The sequence below is a fragment of the Onychomys torridus genome, chromosome 13, assembly GCF_903995425.1.
Source record: "Onychomys torridus chromosome 13, mOncTor1.1, whole genome shotgun sequence".
Classification (NCBI taxonomy): Eukaryota; Metazoa; Chordata; class Mammalia; order Rodentia; family Cricetidae; genus Onychomys; species Onychomys torridus.
Window position 1 is genome coordinate 55,731,702 of NC_050455.1, and position 20,429 is coordinate 55,752,130.

At 45.7% G+C, this 20,429-nt stretch overlaps 1 protein-coding gene across 2 annotated transcripts in view; it reads right to left on the bottom strand.

Moving 5' to 3' along the window:
* Positions 1-883: 883 nt before the first annotated feature.
* Positions 884-20,429, bottom strand: part of Afg3l2 (AFG3 like matrix AAA peptidase subunit 2) — a 42,684-nt gene continuing 23,138 nt past the window's right edge. Inside the window, exons 11-17 of one of the 2 annotated variants that reach the window (XM_036204408.1) lie at positions 17,655-17,762; positions 17,436-17,561; positions 12,456-12,566; positions 10,846-10,961; positions 6,503-6,703; positions 3,671-3,865; positions 884-1,610 (exon numbers count right to left, since the gene is read on the bottom strand). In XM_036204408.1, coding sequence (XP_036060301.1) covers positions 1,380-1,610; positions 3,671-3,865; positions 6,503-6,703; positions 10,846-10,961; positions 12,456-12,566; positions 17,436-17,561; positions 17,655-17,762 — 1,088 coding nt within the window. In that variant the 3' untranslated portion in view covers positions 884-1,379. The remainder of the gene's footprint in view (positions 1,611-3,670; positions 3,866-6,502; positions 6,704-10,845; positions 10,962-12,455; positions 12,567-17,435; positions 17,562-17,654; positions 17,763-20,429) is intronic. The other variant, XM_036204409.1, reaches the window with a different exon arrangement.

The following is a 20,429-nucleotide window of genomic DNA, read 5'->3' on the forward strand; positions in this document are numbered from 1 at the left end:
TGGAATGTTTTTATAAAATGGAGCTAAAAAATACAACAACAGTTAAGCATGGTGGCTCACAACTATAATCCCAGTACTCAAACCAGGGAGTTGGAGACATGGCTCAACAGTTAAGAACACACATTGTGGACCCAAGTTGAGTTCCCAATACCCATGTCTGGTACCTGTAACTCCAGTCCAGGGGATCTGATAGACTTTCTGGCCCCACAGTCAATTCCCAGCACCTACATCCAAGACACAACTGTCTACAATTGCAGTCTCAGGAGATCTGATACTCTTCTGTCCTTCTCAGGCACCAGGAACACATGTAGCGCTGACATACTTGCAGGCAAAAATATCCATACACATGAAAAGAAATAAAAATTCATCTTCTAAAGAAACCCAAGCAGGGGACTGCTAAGTTCAGTGCCAGAGTGGGCTGCACAGTGATGTCCAGGCCAGCCTGAGCTACGGGGTACAAAAATAGCCAGCATCTCTAAGCTCAAACACGGGCATTTGGAGGTGTGAGCCCATTTGCAGTTGTACAATCTTTATAACCCCCCTCTGGTGACTGACCAACAGCAGGGACCACGCACCCCTTCAGCACCACCAGGGACTCAGATTCACGCTCTCCTCTCTCAACTGTCAGGGCAGCCGGGTCCGGACGGCACCCTGCACACCTGTCCTGACCAGCTCAGAGAACCTAGCTGAGGCAGCTCAGAGGGACGACGACCCTTGGGTCCAGCAGTCTAGGACATAAATCTGGAAGGCTGCACGCAGCTTTCTGTGACAGCTGATGAGGCCACAAGGTAAGATTTTAAAGAACTGATCTTCAAAAACGAAGACTGCTTAACTTCTTGACATTATGTTTTCTAAACATGAGCACAGCATAGTGACCCTTCACATGTTCAGGAAAAAGTACAATGTCCACCTTTTATTTTTGCTGTAAAGAATCCATATTTACACAATACATTCATGTTTTTAAATATGTTACAGTTCTCTAGAAAACCATTCCATTAAAACAGCAACAAGTGATCTGAATTCAAATTTTAAAATATTTGCTTGAATCAAAATCTTCTTCTCGGGATTCCAGCTGAGTTTCCCACAGCACTTCTGCAGAGCTATCGGAGGAGGAACGGAGAGCACAGCAGAGCAGAGGATTCCACAGGACAGCCTTGGCAGGTGGTGCTGGCTCCTGTTCCAGCCACCGTTCGTGAGGCCAAGGCTGGGGGGCAGGAGAGTCCCCGTCAGAGCCCCGGGCAGCGGCTGGCACTCCCGCAGCTGCAGTGGAGGCCCTCTGCTCAGCTGGGCTGAGCCAGCAGCTGGCTTTGTTTGCACCTCAGCGGCTGCTGAAACTGCAAAGCTCGGGAGGACAAGGTCCGGGGCCTCCAGCCCTGGGCCTAGCTGACAACCTTCTCGTTCAGGGGCTCCTCCTTCTCCTTCTTCTCCTCCTTCTCCCGCTCCTTGTTCCAATCCTGCAGGCCCTCAGGAAGCGAAGTGTCCTCATCCAAGCTGCCAGTGCCTTCCACAAATTCTTCATAGGTGGATTTTTCTGTAAATGGTCTGGGGCCCAGAAGTTCAACCATATCATTCTTATCTAGTACTTCCTTTTCTAACAGTAAAAGAGCAACCTGAAATACAAGCAGTTTCCATTAAAACTCACTTAGCAAAATCTACTCAAAAGTTAAGATTTTTTACTTACAGCTGACTTCATTCTAATAAAAACCTAAGAGGTTTGGGAGATAACTCAGCGATTGAGAGCACTTGCTGCTCTTGCAGAGGACCTAGGTTCAGTTCCCAGCTCACTACCATCTTGTAACTCTAAAGAATCTAATTCCTTCTTCCGGTCTTTGAGAATGCCAGACACACACATTGTGCACATCCTTCATTCAGGCAAACACTCATACACATTAAAAGACTTTAGTATTACAAAATAAAACACAGGCCAGTCGGTGGTGGTGCACCCTTTAATCCAAGCACTTGGGAGTCAGAGGCAGGCAGATCTCTGTGAGTCCAGCCTGGTTTACAGAGCTATCTAGGACAGCCAAAGATACACAGAGAAACCCTGTCTTGAAAAACCAAATTTAAAAAAAAAAAAAAAGAATCTAAGACAACTGAGCATGTCTTATAAATAAGGTAATAAGGTCACATGATTTTTTTAGAGTAAGATGTGCAGTATACAGAAGTCACAAATGTCCTTCACAGGCAAACACACTTTGGCACATCTACACAAGGAAGGATTATGTAGTTGTAATAAAAGAATGCACAGACTTCTATGAAAGTAAGTAAAACATAAATGGCCACGTTTGCTTTCAGGAGGGAAGAGCAGACTGTGCTATCCGGGAGGCCATCACCCTGGGCTGCTCCTTATCTGAAATCCTTATATAAGCAAAACTGACCGAGTGCATTTCTCATAACTAATTTGAATGGAAGCTCAGGAGAAAAAGCTTTAGGATTCCTTCTAAGGCCACCTCTGATGCAAGCACCCGGTGTAGTCATGGGTAAACACTGAACTCTCAAGTCTTACCGTGGACATCCGCTCATACAAACCGAGCACGTTCACACCAGCGTGCCACACTGTGGCACCTCTCAGACTGGCCCCAAGTGCTTGGAAACTATGCCCAGCCATCATGGCCACAGCACGACACTGCCTCTGCACTCACGAGCTCTGGACCTTCGGCCAGCACAGGCCCCTCTCTGCACCGTTTCTGCACTGTAGAGGGGGTACCGACACAGGGACCTCAGGAGGTTGCCAGCTTAGCTGGGACTGTGAAGGGCCTCAGACAACCTGCCCAGGTCCTCACTCCACAGGTGTGTAAACTGAGGCCCTGGGCAAAGTCTTCAACCCCTCGCCTCTCAGCAGACTGGTCCCCTGATTGGCTCAACACCCTTCATCTGCTTCCTTTTCTCCGCTGGTCAGAAAGTACTTCTGGCCTCCACAGTGTCACGATCCTTACACATTTTTTCTTCCAGCAAATGTTTTTTTGGTATACACCGAGTACACGTAATTTAGGCAGGGGTGAGAGAAGTGCACCCCCACTTCCCTCACTCGTCTATGGTGTCGGCATCCTCTCTGCCAGCACAGGACTACTCAATTTTGGCAGCTTCTCCTTATTTTTAACTACTCCTTTCCTGGGAGTTCTGGCAAGTCTTTCCCTGGAGTGAGGCTGGCCCTAACATTTTCCTTTGCTCCTTTACAGACTTTCCGCAGCTAACACAGGAACCAGAAGAGTGCCTGCTTCTGTTCCCTAGGCACGGGAAGACACTCCACCCCGGAGTGAAAAAGCACAGCAGGTAGTCGGAAGGAAGGGATTCTTGAGTCTAGACACCAACTAGATTATCTGAGAAAGCCAGACACAGTGACTCACCCCTGTAATTCCAGTACTCAGGAGGCAGAGGCAGGGGAATCCCACAGCAAGGTTGGGACCAGCCTGCTCTACAGAATGAGTTCCAGGCCAGCCAGGGTTACACAGCAAAATCCTGTCTCAAAAAACCAATGAGGCTGGCAAGGAGGCTCAGCAGGTAAAGGCACTTGCTGAGCAAACCTGACAACCTAAAGTTAATCCCTGGAACCCACATAAACGTGGAAGGAGAGAACCAACTCCACAGAATTATCGTCTGATTGACACTTATATACACACACACACACACACACACACACACACACACACACACACACACTGGCAGCTACCTTCTCCACGTCAGCCTTTTTCTCTGTGAGAAGAGCCACAGTTCTTTTGTAGGCGTCATTAATGAGGATCCTCACTTGGTCGTCTATCAACCTGGCAGTGGCCTCGCTGTAAGGCTTCTCTAGGACCATGTCTCCCTGGCGGGGAAGGTCAAAGGAGATCTGCCCCACCTTCTCGTTCATGCCGAACTGAACAATCTGGAAAAGAAGGCGAGACTCATGAGGCCAGGGGCTGTCCAAGTGGACAGACACTCTGTAGACGGTGGCCAAGAGTAGCAGTGTGATTTAGGAGCATAATCAGGACGAAGCGAGTGGACAGACAGTGGGCAAACTACAGCGCTTGTGGAGGGTGTGAAGAAGCAAGAAGCACCTGATACTGCTGGCTGTGGTGGCGCACGCCCGGGGCAGGGGGATCTCTATGCTGGGGGCCAGCCTTGTCTACAAAGCCAGTCCCAGGACAGCCAGGGCAACACAGAGAAGCCCTGTCTCAAGAAACAAACAAACGAACGAACAAAAAAGCACTTGATAAGATCAAACTGCCAACAAGTTCTCCCTGTGAGAAGACAGGCTAAGCCTGAGAACGTGTGACACAGGATGACAACTGCATTTTTTTCACAACTGTGTCCATGGAGCCAACGACACTGTGAAGTGACAGGTGTACTGTGACTCGTGTGAGGCTCCCAAACCAGACAGCACAGCTGAGAAGCTTCTGGAAGGAACATCCACACTGACTTGAAAAGAGAAGGCCCAAGACTGGAGAGATGCTCAGTGGTTAAGAGCACTGCACACTCTTCAGAGGGCCTGGGTTCAGCTCCTAGCACCAAATGGAGGCTCACAACCCTCTGTAACTCCAGTTCTCAGAGTTCCGATGCTCTCTTCTGGCCTGTGCAGGTACCAAGCATGTACACAGTACACAGACATACATGCAGGCATAAGGCCCATACACAGAAAGTAAAAATGAAAGAACCTTGGGGGGGGAGGGGAGGGGAGCAGCATCAGAGACAAGAGAGTGGGAAGCAGAGGTTTCCCACATCACCACGTCCCAGCCCTCCCCACTCCTGAGATCAGAAAGATAAATGTGAAGTCACTGTGAGAAAAAGAAATGAGAGGCAGAATGATGATTCCAGAGAGGAAAACAAGATGGAAACACAGCCTGTAGGACAGGAAACTGTGACCCACTGTTCCAGAAATGAAGCTTACAGGAGGAAACCGAATAGAAGAACTCCATGAGTCAGACACAGAAGGAATCCGGGTGCTAGAAGACAGGGAAAGACTACACACTGCAGGAAAAACACCTCAAAGACTGAACTAGAGCTGGCGGTGGGGGCGCACACCTTTAACCCCAGCACCCGGGAGGCAGAGGCAGGCGGATCTCAGTGAGTTCGAGGCCAGCCTGGGCTACAGAGCGAGATCCAGGACAATCAAGACTGTTACACAGAGAAACCCTGTCTTGAAAAACAAAACAAAACAAAATAAAGCTCTAGTTAGAAACTATCAATTTCAAAACAAGACTTGAAGACAGGCAAAGGCTGCCTGGATGGAGAGCAGGTCCCACAGAGGTGGTTCATGTTGGGGAAACCGGTGGTAGAAGCCGAAGGAAACACAGGAATGGTTACAGTCAGGAGAGAGCTGCTGCTAGAGGGGTGGCAAAGGACAGGTCGTGGGAGATCCCGAGTTCAGCTGTCAACTGCTGTGGGACACGGAGCTTAAACATTAACCCTTAGGGCTTCTAGAGCACCCAGGTTTGTTGCCAGCATCCATATGGCAGCTCACAATCAACTGAAGTCCAGTTCTAGGGGTGCACTCCTCTGGCCTCCAAGAGCACTAGGCACACATGTGGTACACATACGCACACAAAGCCAAAGCATTCATATAAATTAAATAACAAAATAAATCATTTTTAAAAATCAAACTTTACAGCTGGGCACTGCGGCATATATTGAAATCCCAACACTTGGGAGGATTGAAAATTCACGGTCAGCCTGAGCTACAAGAGACCCTGTCTTAAAAAGTAAAAACTCTGAAAAACAAACTTTAAACTCTACCTGTAAGTGCTGTGGAACAATCTTTTTGCACACTATGAACATGTATTATTCTCATTGTTAATAATAAAGCTGATTAGCTGATAGCCAAGCAGGAAGTATGGGTGGGGCAACCAAACTAAGAATGCTGGGAAGAGAAAGGACAGAAACAAGGAGCCGCCAGCCTGATGCAGAGGAAGCAAGAAGAGAATGCTGCACTGGGAAAACGTACCAAGCCATGTGGTTAAACATAGATAAGAACTATGGGTTAATTTAAGTAAGAGCTAGTTAGTAACAAGCCTGAGCTACCGGCCGAGGATTTATAAGTATTATTAAGCCTCCGAGTCAATTATTTGGGAAGTGGCTGCCCAGTATTTGGGAGTTGCTGGCAGGATAGAAACTTCTGCTTAAATATGAGCATTTCATATAGGATTCTTAGGAAAAACTCTGAAGACTGCAATACACTTTTTTATTGTTGTTGTTGTTGTTGTTGTTGTTTTTGAGCTGAGGATCAAACCCAGGGCCTTGTGCTTGCTAGGCAAGTGCTCTACCACTGAGCTAAATCCCCAACCCTTGTTTTTGTTTTTTTGAGATAGTTTCCTCTGTGTTGCCCTGGCTGTCCTGGAACTCATTCTGTAGATCATGCTGGCCTTGAACTTAAGAGATCCATCTGCCTCTGCCTCCTGAGTGCTGGGATTAAAAGGTGCTACTACCTCCCAGAAAGTTTTTTTTTTTTTAAATTAAAATGGATTTTTTTTAGGTTTTTTTTCCAGGCTAATAAGGCAGGGATGCAGAAGCCCAGGTCCAGACTCACCTGGGCATAGGCACTCTGGGTAACCTTCCTCAAGTCATCCTGGGCACCGGTTGTAATTCTTCCAAAGAAGATCTCTTCGGAGACTCGGCCACCCAGAGTCATACACATCCTGTCCAGCAGCTGCTCCTTCGTGTACAGATACTGCTCCTTTGGCAAGTACTGAGCATAGCCCAGTCCCTTACCACGTGGGATGATGGACACCTGGGGGGAAGGAGGCACATAGCGGTGAAGGTCTCACTCCCGGTGCAGACCTGATCAGGGACGGTCTACAAGGAAACTCCCTGAGGAGAAGGAAGCACAATGCTAGGCTGCACACCAGCCTCAGTGCCACCAGATCCAGCAAGGACCAAGAGGGAAACTCCCTCACCTCAGAGTTCCAGAAAGCATCTCTGCCCTTCCATAAAAGCAACCTGAAATCAGTCTCTTGGGAAAGGAGTCCTCACGGCTGCTGGCTGGGGTCCCCTCTGGCAGACCACAGAGCCGACTCAACTCTGGCATAGCCACTTGTTCCTCAGAGGACGAGGGGACAGTGGGCCAAGGTGCTCAAGAGCTTTCATTGTCCTTCCTTCCAGGTCCCTTTTATGAAACTAGGCAATTTCCTTTCTCTTTACAAACTAATATAGAAAGTCTACCCACTTTAAGTATAATACAGTGAGGTGGTTTTTTTTTTTTGTTTTTTTGTTTTTTTTTTTGAATTGAGGATTGAACCCAGGGCCTTGCGCTTGCTAGGCAAACACTCCACCACTGAGCTAAATCCCCACCCCCAGTGAGGGTTTTTTAAAATAAATCATTTTTTAATTTTATATTTATTTTTATTTTATGGTTGTTCTGCCTACGCGTGTGTCTGTATACTGTGTATACATCCTGGGCCTGGAGTTAACAGTTATGAGCTGCCATGTGGGTGTTGGGAATTGAACCAAGATCCTCTGGAAGAGCAGTCAGTGCTCTTAACCACTGAGTCACCTCTGCAACCCCATAAAACAGTGAGTTTTATAAACAACTTCTAACCACAACTAAGATATAAAATGCTGCCGCCATGCCCCCAAGCTGCCATGCACAGACAGCCCCTGGCAACTGCATGCATGCTCACCACAGGCAAGTTCACCCTTCTAGAGTGGTGTCTAAGTGCCACCCCTCAGTGTGTGCCTTGTGTCTGCTTCCAGCCTGGTTTTGAGATTCATCTACACTGCTGTGTGTACTAACAGCCTGCTTATTAATTTTGCCTGCTTTACAACAAGCCTCTGCTATAAAAAAAACATCCATTTTTGTTGTTGTTTGAGACAAGGTCTCACACTTGTCCAAGCTGGCCTTGAACTCATTCATGTTCATCCTACTGCTCCAGCCTCTGAAGTACTGGGATTGCAGGCATGAGCCCACTACGCACAAAAACAGCACAAAAATCCTTGTGCACAATCCATTCTCACCCATTCTGGATGCGGATCGAGTCCTTGATCCCTTTTACGAGGAGCCACTGCCTCCTATCAGCAGTGCAGGCATCCTTAGCATCGCTACCCTGCTAATTCTAACCACTCTAAGTGGCCCGGGTGTCTCTGTGTCCTCTGCAATTCCCTGGTTCTGCCTGTTCCTATGCCTTAGTTTACGAAGTATATATGCAAATCCTGCCCACTGTTTTACTGTGTTGAGTTTAAGATTTTTTTTTTTCAGATATAAACCCTTTGTCACACACTACAAACATTTTCAGAATGTGCCCTTTTCTCCTCCCCCACTTTAAAATGATTGCATTTTTGAGACAGACCGTCACTATATAGCCAGGCTGGCCTGAAACTTCTGGTCTTCCAGCCTTCATTTCCTGAGTGTGCCACCATGTGTCTACCCCATGCTTTCATATCTTCTTAGTGGTATTTCTCAAAGACAAGGGTGCTGGGTTTTGGTTTTGTGGGGTTTTGGTTTGGTTTTTACTTTTGAGCCAAGGTCTTATTATGTTGCCTAGCTGGGTTCACTATTATGGCATGCTGGTCAAGAGCTCTGCCACTGAGTTACCTTCTCCAGTTAGTGCTTGTTTCTTTATGTAGCCCAGACTGGCCCAATTTACAATCCTCTTGCCTCTGCCTCTCAAGTGCTGACATTACAGGTATGTGATACCATGTCTAACCTCGAAGACTAGGTTTTAAATTTCAATAAGGTTTTATTTACCAACTTTTTTTTTGGGGGGGGCGCTTTTTGAGGCAGGGTTCCTTTGTAAAACCCTGGCTGTCCTGGATCTCGCTCTGTAGACCAGGCTGGCCTCAAATTCACAGAGATCCGCCTGCCTCTGCCTCCCAAGTGCTGGGATTAAAGGCGTGTGCCACCACTGCCTCGCTCAACTCTTTGATTGATTGATTGATTGTGCACATGTGAGAATAAGTTCTCTTATTCCACCACATGGATCCTGGGATTGAACTCAAATTGTCAGGGACAATAGTAAACACCTTTACCTACTGATCCATGCTGTCCACCCATTCATCAACTTTTTCTTGTTCAGTTCATAATTTTTGTGTTCTAAGGAAAATTTTGCATATTCAAGGCCACAGAAGGTTTTAACTACATTTTTTGGGGGGAACTTTTATCACTTTAAACTTTAGTTTTCTAATATCTTCATTTTTTGGCATATAATGCAAGGATCCATGTTCACCTTTTTCATATGAATGCAGTTATCAGAATCACATGTTGAGAAGACAATCCTTCCTAGCCTCCTCCCTTTGACTTTATGAAGATGGAGTCTCACGAAGCCCAGGCCCACCATAGTCTCTCCATCTTCCTGCACCTGCCCAGGTGCTAGTACAAGCACACACCATCACCAGCTTCCCACCTTGGGACTTGCTAGGAGTGTGGTCTGCTGCCTGCTGGCCTCACCAGTCCCTCAGCAGTGCTGCAGACTTCACTGCAGCAGAGCAATAGGGAAGTCAGACAGTGTTCCACCACCTCCCTGCTCCACTGTTCTGTTTTTCCAGAAAACTTTACGTTCAGCTTCACAACAAGCACTAAAAAAAGCCTACCTGAGCTGAGAGTGTTTGCCTAGTGTGTATGAGGCCCTAGGTTCTGCAAAACAATGTCTGCTATAATCATAACAACTTGCAATGAAGCTATAGATCACTTTGGGAAGAAATGGCATAAGATTCCACAAACAGAATGCACTTTTATTTATTCCTTATTTCAATTATAAGTCCCTTGATACTTTCTTAAATTTGTACTTTATGTGTTGAGCGTCTATTGAAAATGCAATTGAAACTTTTTTTTCCCTTTTTTGAGATAGGGTCTCACTATGCAACTTATGGCTGGCTTGGAACCTACTACATAGATCAGGCTCACCTCAAGTTAACAGAGATTGACCTATCTGCATCCACATGCTAGGATTAAAGTATGGCTACCACACCTGGCTACAATAGAATTTTTAACTTTGCATTTCTAAAAAACTAAAAATGTGAAAAATTTCATTGTCCACTTATGCAGCAACAAATACAGAGATCCCACTGATCTTTGACTATTAGCCCTGGATTCGGTCCATCTGCTAATTCATTAGTTCTAGTGGCCTCTCTGTAGACTCCTCAGGAATTCTATGTGTATGTGAATGTCACCCTGTAGGACAGACTCCTCTCTCCAGTTGACATCTCAGGGCAGCTGACTCTTATCTTCTGTGCTGACCTGAGCAATGGAGCTCCACTGTGAGACTCCACCGCAACATAAAAAGTAAAGGAAGTGGGGAGAAGGTTCAGTCAGTAAAGGACTTGCTGTGCAGCGTTAGGACCTGTGTGCAGAGCCTGAAGAGCCTGGCTATGAAGAAGCTAGGTGCCTGTAATCCTAACATTTAGAAGGCAGAGACAGGAGGGTCCCCAGGACTTGCTGACACCTAGTCTTGCCAAATCAGCAAGCTCCAGATCAGTGAGAAGCCATCTTGATAATGATAATGGTAATGGTAGATAATGTGGAGAGCAATAGAGAGACTCAGCACTGCCCTCTGCCTTTTACATTCAAGCACACACCTGTGAGCAGGTATATGTGTGCCCATACCTGAACACATACACACATATACATCACATATAGTTGAAAAATAAAATGAAAAAGGGGTTGAGGGTATAGCTCAGTGGTAGAGGACTTATCCAGCATGTATGAATGAGGTCCTAGGTTCGATCTCCAGGGTGGCAAACAGAGAAAAGTTTCTGTCACGAGTCGTGCTGTATCCACAGGAGGGTGTGTGTGCCCTAAGCATTCCCCTCAGGCATCACTAGTTTCTGCTACACCCCTCCAAAGGAGCACTGTGTCTGCAGTCCCTGAGTGAGTCTAACTCCCTTCAGTCACTGCTCGAATACTAAGCTGTCTGCCTACTGCAGCACATTCTGTGGCACCTTTAAGAGAGGGTCTGCATGCTCCAGATACCAGCCGGCGACCGCATGGCCTGCTTCATGGTAAGCTACTGTCTTCTTCTCCTCAGGCTGAAGAACTTGGGTTTTTTTCTCCAAGCCTAATAACAACAAAAATCCCAAACCACTGTTTTAGTGACAGTGACATTAAAAACAGTGATACAATGCTACACACCTCATTCCCTAAGACGTAATTTAACAACTAACCTGCCTAAACTTCTTAACCAAAATCAGAATAAAGGGCCAAGTCTGAAATATATCCTGAAATATAACTCCAACAAAAATGTGTACTTCTCATCTCCGCCCAGGCTTCTATCCTCACCTTCCGCTGTTTTAAGCCACATACCTTTTTTTGGGAAATCAACAGAAATGTAAATGTAATTCAGCATTTAGGTCATGTGAAACATGAAACTCAGAGAGAGAGAAGTCTGGAAGGGTCCTCTGCTTGGTTTTGTTATTCAGAACCATCAAGTCCTGAGACAACAAGGATGCTTGTTGTCTACTGCCAGTGGGAGGCAGACGACAGGAAAGTAGCACGCTAGTCAAAGATTCCTACTCAGAGCTGGCAAGCCGTCACACAGGCCAGAAAGCTTAAGACATAAAGGAGTCGCTCCCAGACTCACTGTCCAAAAGACCCGTGTTAAGAGTTCAATGTCTCCAGGAGGTGGTGGCACATGCCTTTAATCCTAGCACTCAGGAGGCAGAAGCAGGTGGATCTCTGTAAGTCTGAGGCCAGCCTGGTCTATAGACTGACTTTCAGGACAGCCAAAGCTAGACAGAGAAACCCTGTCTTGAAAAAAACAAACAAAGAATTCAATGCCAACTGCAGAGTTCAAAGATCTGTAATTTCAGCTTTTTCCCAGCCTGCAGAGAGGTTGGCTCCAGGCCTCATTCTGTATCATGATCTATAATTACAAATGCTGATGGTGCATATTCTGTGGTAGGCACACCATCACACCATCTTTCAAGTGTTCTGCCTTGTTCAAGGTAACTCATCTGAAACAAATATATTGCACAAAGCTATCGGGGTCAGAAGGAACTAAGGCTAAGGATGCGGATTTTTCTTTCTGTAGTGCTGGAGATGGAACCTGGAGCCTGTGTATGCCAAGCAGGTACTCCACCACTGTGCTATAACCCCTAACCTCCTTGTTTATCTGAAAATACAAACCATCTCCCCACAGTTCACCACAGGCTCTCTTCCTTTCTCAGTATGCCACATTATTACAAGGCACACGAGGCTTTGGTTCACAGAGACAGCTCTGTCAACAGGCAAGCTCCTTTCTACCTCAGAGAGGGAAGGGTTCAGACACAAGAAAGCACAAGGTAAGCCTGGAGATGGCATGGTGAGCCCCACGGCTGTGGGGATATACTTCTTTGTGGATCTTGCCAAAACAGAAATCAAGGGTTAAAACTTTCTTTTATGAGCTTTAAAAAAAAAAAAAAAAAAAAGACATGGTCTCACCATTTCCCCTAGAGTGGGCTCAAAATTAAGATCCTCCTCCTTCACCTCCCAAGTGCTGGGATTACAGCCACATACCACCTAACATGTTGACTATCATTAGCCTTTTGACCTGGGTTATACTCAACTGCCCTACCTCCAATCACTCGCTCAATCGCTTGTTCGAAGTGCTTCTCATCAATGGCATCTGAAAGGTGTCTTGCAGCAATCAAAGCAGCTTCATTGCAGACATTGGCAACATCAGCTCCTACAAATGAACACAAAATCATGCTCAAACTGACCAGTCACACTGGGGAAGACCAAACCCACACGGATCCCACCCGTCAGGAGCCTGGGAAGGGATTTAATTGAAACATAATCCAAGGTGTTTGCAAGGATCCCCCCACTGAGTGTTAAGTACAAGCCTACATAATCTTGACCCTGTGAGCTAAGATGAGAGAATTAGTAGCAAACAGGTAACCACAGGCGACGGCTCACCTTAATAGTAGATAATATGGATCAGGTAATGGCAAACTATGATAGCATTTTTAAATTCTTATTTTACTTATGTGCATGAATGTGTTGTTTTCATGTATTCTGTGCACGATGTACATGCAGTGCCAACAGAGACCAAAGACGGCACTGGACACCTGGAACTGGAGTAACAGATTGTTGTTAGCTCAGCGTGGGTGCTGGGAATGGAACCTGGATCCTCTGGAAGACAGTCAGTGCTCTGAACTACTCAGCCCAATGACAGTATTTTTTTTTAATTTTTAAAAACTTCTTCTTCTCTCATATATTACGCCCATCTACTCCTCTTCTGTCCCCCTTCAGAAAGGGCAGGCCTCCCATGGATGTCAACCAAACATGGCATAACAAGTTGCAGTTAGACTGAGCACACACCGCCCCCCCCCCTCTTGTATTATGGCTGGATGAGGCAGCCCAGTATGAAGAAGAGGGTTGCAAGTTCGGACAAAAGATTCAGACACAGCCCCTGCTCCCACTGTTAGGAGTCCCACAAGAAGACCAAAGTACACAACTCTAACATGTGTGCAGAGGGCTAGGTTAGTCCATGCAGTCTCCCTGGTTGTTGGTTCAGTCTCTGTGAGCCCCTATGAGCTCAGGTGAGTTGATTCTGTGGGTTTTCTTGTGATGTCCTTGACCCCTCTGGCTCCTACAGTCCTTCCTCCCCATCTTCGGCAAGATTCTCTGAGCTCTGCCTAATGTTTGGGTGTGGGTCTCCAATGACAGTATTTTTAAATGCACATTAATTTTCCTAGTTTCACCATCTTTGTTGGGAAAACGACTTACAGGCATGTTAGACGACATGCTTATACAGTATATAATAAACCTGCATTAAAATAATCTAGTACATTTGGCTAACAAACTGAAGTTAAATAATGTGAAGTCTGTCAAATGTTTGTTTGGTCTGTAATGGCTTTATGTGGAATTTTCAGATTATGTGTGTGTTAACACAAGAAAGCTATAACATGCTAAGTAAACAAGTTTTAAACAGTATAGTTCTTCTGGGTAAGATGACCCACAAGAAATTGCCTGTGTGACCCACAGAAGGAGAAGAATCAGGGTAAGAGAAAATGGAATTTACTCCAAAGACAGAAAGAAGCTTCCGAAAGTCACAATGGTGATGACAGACAGACAGACAGACGGCTGGAAAGCACAGAGCACAGAAGAGCGCACGGCAGGCTCGAGAGACGGCAGGCAGGCAGAGCAGGCTCCCGCTGGGCAGCTCTCAGGAGCACCAGAGCAGCAGAGGCCTCACCAGAAGACGCAGTGGTGAGAAGAGACAGGCAGTGCTACCCACGAACAAGCGCGGCCGCACAGCTCTGCTCTTTGTCAGGCTCTGTGAGGAGGGTGATGGCCTGCAGCAAGCAGTCAGGTGCCATCAGGGAAGGAACCTAGTATTTACAACTGAGCCGCCCCAGAGGTCTAAGAACACAGAACAATCACTAGTCAGGACTTGAATTAACTGCCACAGTCCAGGGTGAGAGATAGCTCTGGAAGGAAGCTGTGGAGAACGGGAGGGCCAGATGCTGACAAGAAACAAAATGTGGGCAGGAGCACACAGGAAGAGGCAGCCCCACCCTTCGTGCTGGGAGAAGACAGCCCTTACTGAGGACAGACAGTTGGAGTCAGCGCTGACCTGCAGCCAGCAGGCAGTCAGACCAGGGAACACTGCTTCCTGCACACTGCCCCTTCAGTGAACGCCTGACGTCACAGCCCTATCACTCCACAGGACGATGAGCACACGAGACTGAAAATCTCCACACAGGTCTTGTGCCAGCACAGAGTTCAGGAGAATGGACGAGAAACCAGTGACAATATGGAGGAAAACTCAGCAAGGAATCAGTTGAAACAATTAAATAAATTCTAAAAAGGAAAAACTTATTAATGAGTCAAATAAAAAATAAAGTGGAGAGTATCACCAACAGCCTTACCTAAGAACTCAGGGTTAGAATCAGGAGATCACATTTAAGACTCTACAGAATAGGAAGAACTGAGATAAACACTAAAGACTTCGTGAACATACTCAGAGAAAAATCTCCAAATCTCTAGAAAGAAATGGATATACAAATGTAGGAAGTTTTTAGAGCTCCAAATGCACATGTCCAAAGAAGAATCTCCCCACAACACAGTAGAATCAAAATGTCAAAATGCAACACAAAGAAATCATTAAAAGCTTTAGAGAAAAGAGCTAGCTCACCCACCAAAGCACACACATCCAAGTAACAGTAAGTCAAGAAAGCACAGAGCACCAGTGAGAGACCGCAGACCAGGACTGCTCCATCAAACATTTTAAAATCGACTAAAATCAGCTGTTCGGTGGTGGTGCACGCCTTTAATCCCAGCACTCGGGAGGCAGAGGCAGGAGGATCTCTGTGAGTTCCAGGCCAGCCTGGGCTAACGAGTAAGAGCCAGGACAGGCACCAAAGCTACACAGAGAAACCCTGTCTCAGAAAACCAAAAAAATTAAATAAATAAAATAAAATAAAATAAAATGACATTTCAGCCGGGTAGAGGTGGCACGTGCTTTTAATCCCACCCCAGCACTCAGGAGGCAGATCTCTGAGTTCTAGGCCAGCCTAGTCTACAGAGTGAGTTCCAGGACAGCCAGGGCTGCACAGAGAGACCCTGTCTCGGAAAACCGAGAGAGAGAGAAATAGATTGGGGGCGGGGGTGGAGGAAAAGAGAGACAGACAGAGAGAGACGGCGAGGTTGGTTGGGCTCAGTTTCAGGGCACAAGTCCACCATGGTGGGGAAGCAGCAGGGGCCTCAACACTGGCCACATTGTGTCTAGAGTCAGAAAGCAGAAATAAGTGAATGCTGATGCACAGCTAGCTTCCTTGTTTTTACTCAGTCCAAGAGCCAAGACCAGAAGATGGTGCCCTACTCCTTCAGGGTGGGTCTCCCCATCTCAAACAACTTGCTCAAGATGTCTCCTCACAGGCTCTCCAGGCTAACCATGCTAGTAATCGCTCACAGGTGTGCCCAGACGTTTGTCTCCTAAATCCTGTAAGCTGACAAGCAACACCATAACCTCAAATCAGAATCAGTCAGAAGGGATAGACAGTAACTACATATTAATAAAGAGACAGTTCTTCCAGAAGACATAAACTGTGAATATTAAAATACCCATGGGCCCCCCAATTTCACAAAAGAAGCACTCGTGGGTATAAGGTCAGGCAGACCCCTGGTTCAGTAATAGTGGGTGACATCAACACCCCATTTCCACTTTAGACAGATCATCCAAACTAAAAACAAACTTCACAGTTAAACTATACCACAGATCAAACAGACCTATAAACATCTATAGAATATTTCATCTGACACATACAGAGCACACAAATCAAGAAGAATCAAAACAATTTCTCGTATCCTATCAGATCACCATGAAATAAAACTAGAAATCAACAGCAAACAAACTATAGAAACAACATAATACTTCATACAATAGTTTATTGAATACCCAATCAAAAATTCAACGAGACACCAATTTACACCCCCTATGATTACTACAATAAAAAGACAGAGAAACTGGGATGGCCCAGTCTGGCATCCCAATCCTGGGAGGCCTGAGGCCAGAGGACCACCACATCAACCTGGGCTATTAACTAGCAATCTGAAGACTAGCTGGGACTTTATAGCTAGCTCTTATCTCGAAACCAGAGGTGGAAGGAGACAGAAAAGAAGCAGGGTATGGAGAACCTGGCATACGTATTAATAGCCTTCAGTGAAAAGTTAAAATGATGCAGCCACTTTAGAAAATAACCTGGTAGTTCCTCAGAAAGCCAAACACATACTCATCACTTAATCAAGCAATTCTAAGAGAAATTAATATACCTGCACAAAAATCTGTAGGTGAATATATAAGAGCGTTATTCATAACAATCACAAAGTAGAAACCACTCAAATGCCATCGAATGAAGAACAGGTTGAATGAGACACGGCATATCCACACACCAGGTAACAAATAACCGGAAAAACAAACAAGGTTGCTACCACATGGGCCAATCTCAAACAGTATTCTAAGTGAACATGAGCAGGTAACACACTGCATAATCCAATTCTATAAAACGTACAGATAGAAAAGCCGCTAAGGAAGGGCTGAAAGTAGATGACTGATGTCCAGGCCTAGAGGTGGAAGGAGATGCCGATAGATCCTTCTCAAGGAGATACACTGTTTCAAAGTTAACTTACAGTGATCTCTTGGCTACTGTGTCAACACAGCACAACCCACCACGGATTCACTCTTAGTACTGGTGAGCAATGCAGCATGCTAGCTCTATCTGTACCTGTTAAAAGACACTTGGGAGTAAATCCTGAAAGATTTATGGATACAGTGATAAGCTATCAGGAGCTGCTCACAATCCACTATGAAGGCAGAGGGTGGGGTCCAAATACAGAGTGCCCAATGTTAATTGCTACCTACTCGTTCCCAAAGCTAGTAAAGTGCTCAAGGGTCAATTTACTGTATCCTCTAGTTATGTGCATATCTGAAGTTTCCCATAATTACAAGGTGAAAACATCTGACGAAGGCCCCAGGTGAGAGTAACTACAGAGACCTGGTGCTTGCCAGTGACTGAAGAAGGCTTTAAAAACAGCAGCAGTCTCCCCTTACCTGAAAACCCTGGGGTTAAGGACGCCAGCTTTCTAGCCAATTTCTCCTTTTCCAAGGCACTGTCTAGCTTCAATGGCCGAAGGTGAACTTTGAAGATTGAGGCTCGCCCTTTTATGTCTGGGGGTCCTTTAGAAATTATTTTTAAGGGGAAAAGAAGGTCACAGTTGAGACACATCTCTACCACAAACGTAAGACTGAACTTAATGAGTACCATCTCACCAATAAAGATCTGCCTGTCGAAGCGGCCTGGCCTCAAAAGAGCTGGATCCAGGATGTCCGGCCGGTTTGTGCCTGCCAGGATGACCACATTGGTGGTTGTGTTGAAGCCTAAAAAGGTGGTAATTAAAATGTAGAGTCAGAATTAAGTAATATAGGTCAGAAAACATGACTAGCTGGCAGTAGATGTGCATCATAAAGCCGTATCCGTACCAGACATTGTTTTCTATTATTATGTAGAACTTTAAATTTTTTCATGTGTATAGGTGTTTTGCCTGCATGTATGTCTGTGTGCAGTACCTGTGGACACCAGAAGAGGGCGTCAGATCTCTTGGGACTGTAATTAACAGAGTATGGTGAGAGCTTTCATGGGTGCTGGGAATCAAGCTGAGATCCTCTGGAAGAGCGGTCAGTGCTCTGAACTGATGAGCCATCTCTCTAGATCCTTAGATAGCACTTTTTAAGTCAAAAACTTGAACTATTTTTCTCACTATAGTCACTTTGTTCTTAGTTATAATAATCACATATTAATGTTTTTACCAGTATTTATTCATATTTTTAGAAATACTTATTTTAGCTGAAACACACTTGATGTCTAATGAGATATACTATAACTCTTCAGCATGAGAAATAATGTGTGATTATTGGATCAGGATAACTGGATATCTATCAATCATCCAGACACTTAGGACCTGTGCTGGGAACACTGAAAATGCCCTCTGCTAGCTCTTCTGAAATAAACTATTATTGTCAGCTGCTGTGATGGCTATTCTTGGTTATCAACTTGACTACATCTGGAATTAACTAAAACCTAATAGCTAGGTACACTTGTGAGGGATTTTTTCCCCTTAATGAAATCATTTGAAGTGTGAATACTCAATTTAATTCTGATTTGTTTGCGGTGGGAAGATCCACTTTTAATGTGGACCCTACCCTCTGTGGCAGCCTATACAAAGGACACGGAAGGAGGAAGCTTTCTCTCTCTGCCTGACTGCCCTTCCTTCACTGGCCTTAGAACCCACTTCTTCAAGATTCTGGCATACACTGAAGACCAGCTGAGACTAAACCACTGGATTCTTGGACTTTCTGTTGGCGGAGAGCTACTGTTGGACTAGCTGGACCACAGTCTGTAAGCCATTCTAATAAATCCATGCACACACACACACACACACACACACATATTTCTTTTTCATATTCCCCCCTCCCCATCCAGTCCTGTTCCTCTACACACGGGTTAGCTGCTGTGTTACAGAGACTAGAAATGAGTCCTCTATAACTACTTGGCACTCACTAGTCATTCTCTCTAGTCCTTTCCTCTACCTGACAGTTTTAAACATCAATTTTCGTATTTTTAGTTTATTTTTTTCTCTTTAAGACAGAGTCTCACTCTGTATTGACACTGGCCTAGAACTTACTATGTGGATCAAATTTGTGGTGAGTCTCTTGTCTCTGCCTCCCAAGTGCTACACCCCTATACTCTGCAGTTTTCCTCCTTTTTCAGACACCCCCGCCCCCCACCAAGACAGGGTTTGTTTCTATGTGTAGCCCTGTCTGTCCTGGAATTCACTCTGTAGACTAGGCTGACCTTGAACTCACAAAGATCTGCCTGCTTCTACCTCCGAGTGCTGGGATTACAGGCATGCTCCACCACCGCCTGGCTATTTTTATTATTATTAATTACATGTGTATGCACATGTAAGTTGGGGTACCCTCAGAACTCAGAGGCTAGAGTTACAGGTGGTTGTAAGTTGCCCAAGTAAATAAACAGTTCTAAGCTGAACAACTTGGGTTGTTGGAAAGGAAACGGGAATCCTTGGTAAAGTAGTACATGCTCTTAACTTCTAAGCCATCTCTTTGGCCCCAAAATGGCTCATTCTCAAATGCTGATACCCTTCCTCCAACCCCAACTTCAGGACACAGGCACTAAAAGAATGCACGGGCTGGTACCCTGATGTGGCACTCCAATTTGAACTTAGAGCTTGAAGGGTGACCTGACTGCCACAGAATGGAGCACAGTGTCCACTTCACATTGATACTGTGTCTGGCTTCCTCATCTAGGCATGATGCCTGGCACTGTGCCTTCCCTTTGTGTCCACACACCTCCCAGCAGGAAGGATGCAGTAGCCCCAGAAATTGTCTCCTTAACTGACAACGAAGCTGGCCAGCACAGAATGACTGCTATTCTCTAGGTTAAGGAATACCAGTGGCCCTCAATGACGGGGGTGGAAGTGATGCCCAGTCAGTCAAAACTGCACTTCAATCTGAATCTGCCTCTTTCACAGGACCACCACAGCTGGGCTGGATCCTCTCCAGCTATGCTGGATGGCAGCACCGAGCTGCAACTCCCAGCCAGCCCACCACCCTTAAGAAACCCACTCTACAGTGTGTAGTACAGCTCAGGAGGTTCTGTGGGTCAGGGGTACTCACTGTAGTTTAGGCTTAGGATATTTTCAACTTAAATGCAAGCCCACAAAGAACAAAAAGCACCTGTATCCAATGTTTGTCAAATCCACACTTCATTACACTTGGGTTTTCGTAATGCTTCAGAACCATAGTCAACTTTGAGAATGGACAGCCATCAGCTCTTTTGTTCATCATCCACCCATTTCCTTAGTCAATATAATCTTACCACCAACGTTAAGGCAGGATGCTAGTTAAGGTACTGGCATAAAACAGCATTAGATGCATGGATGTATGTGTATCAGGTGCATGCCCATGGAGACCAGGAGAGGGTGCTGGATCCCCCAAAACTGGAGTTAAAGGTGGTTGTGAGCCACC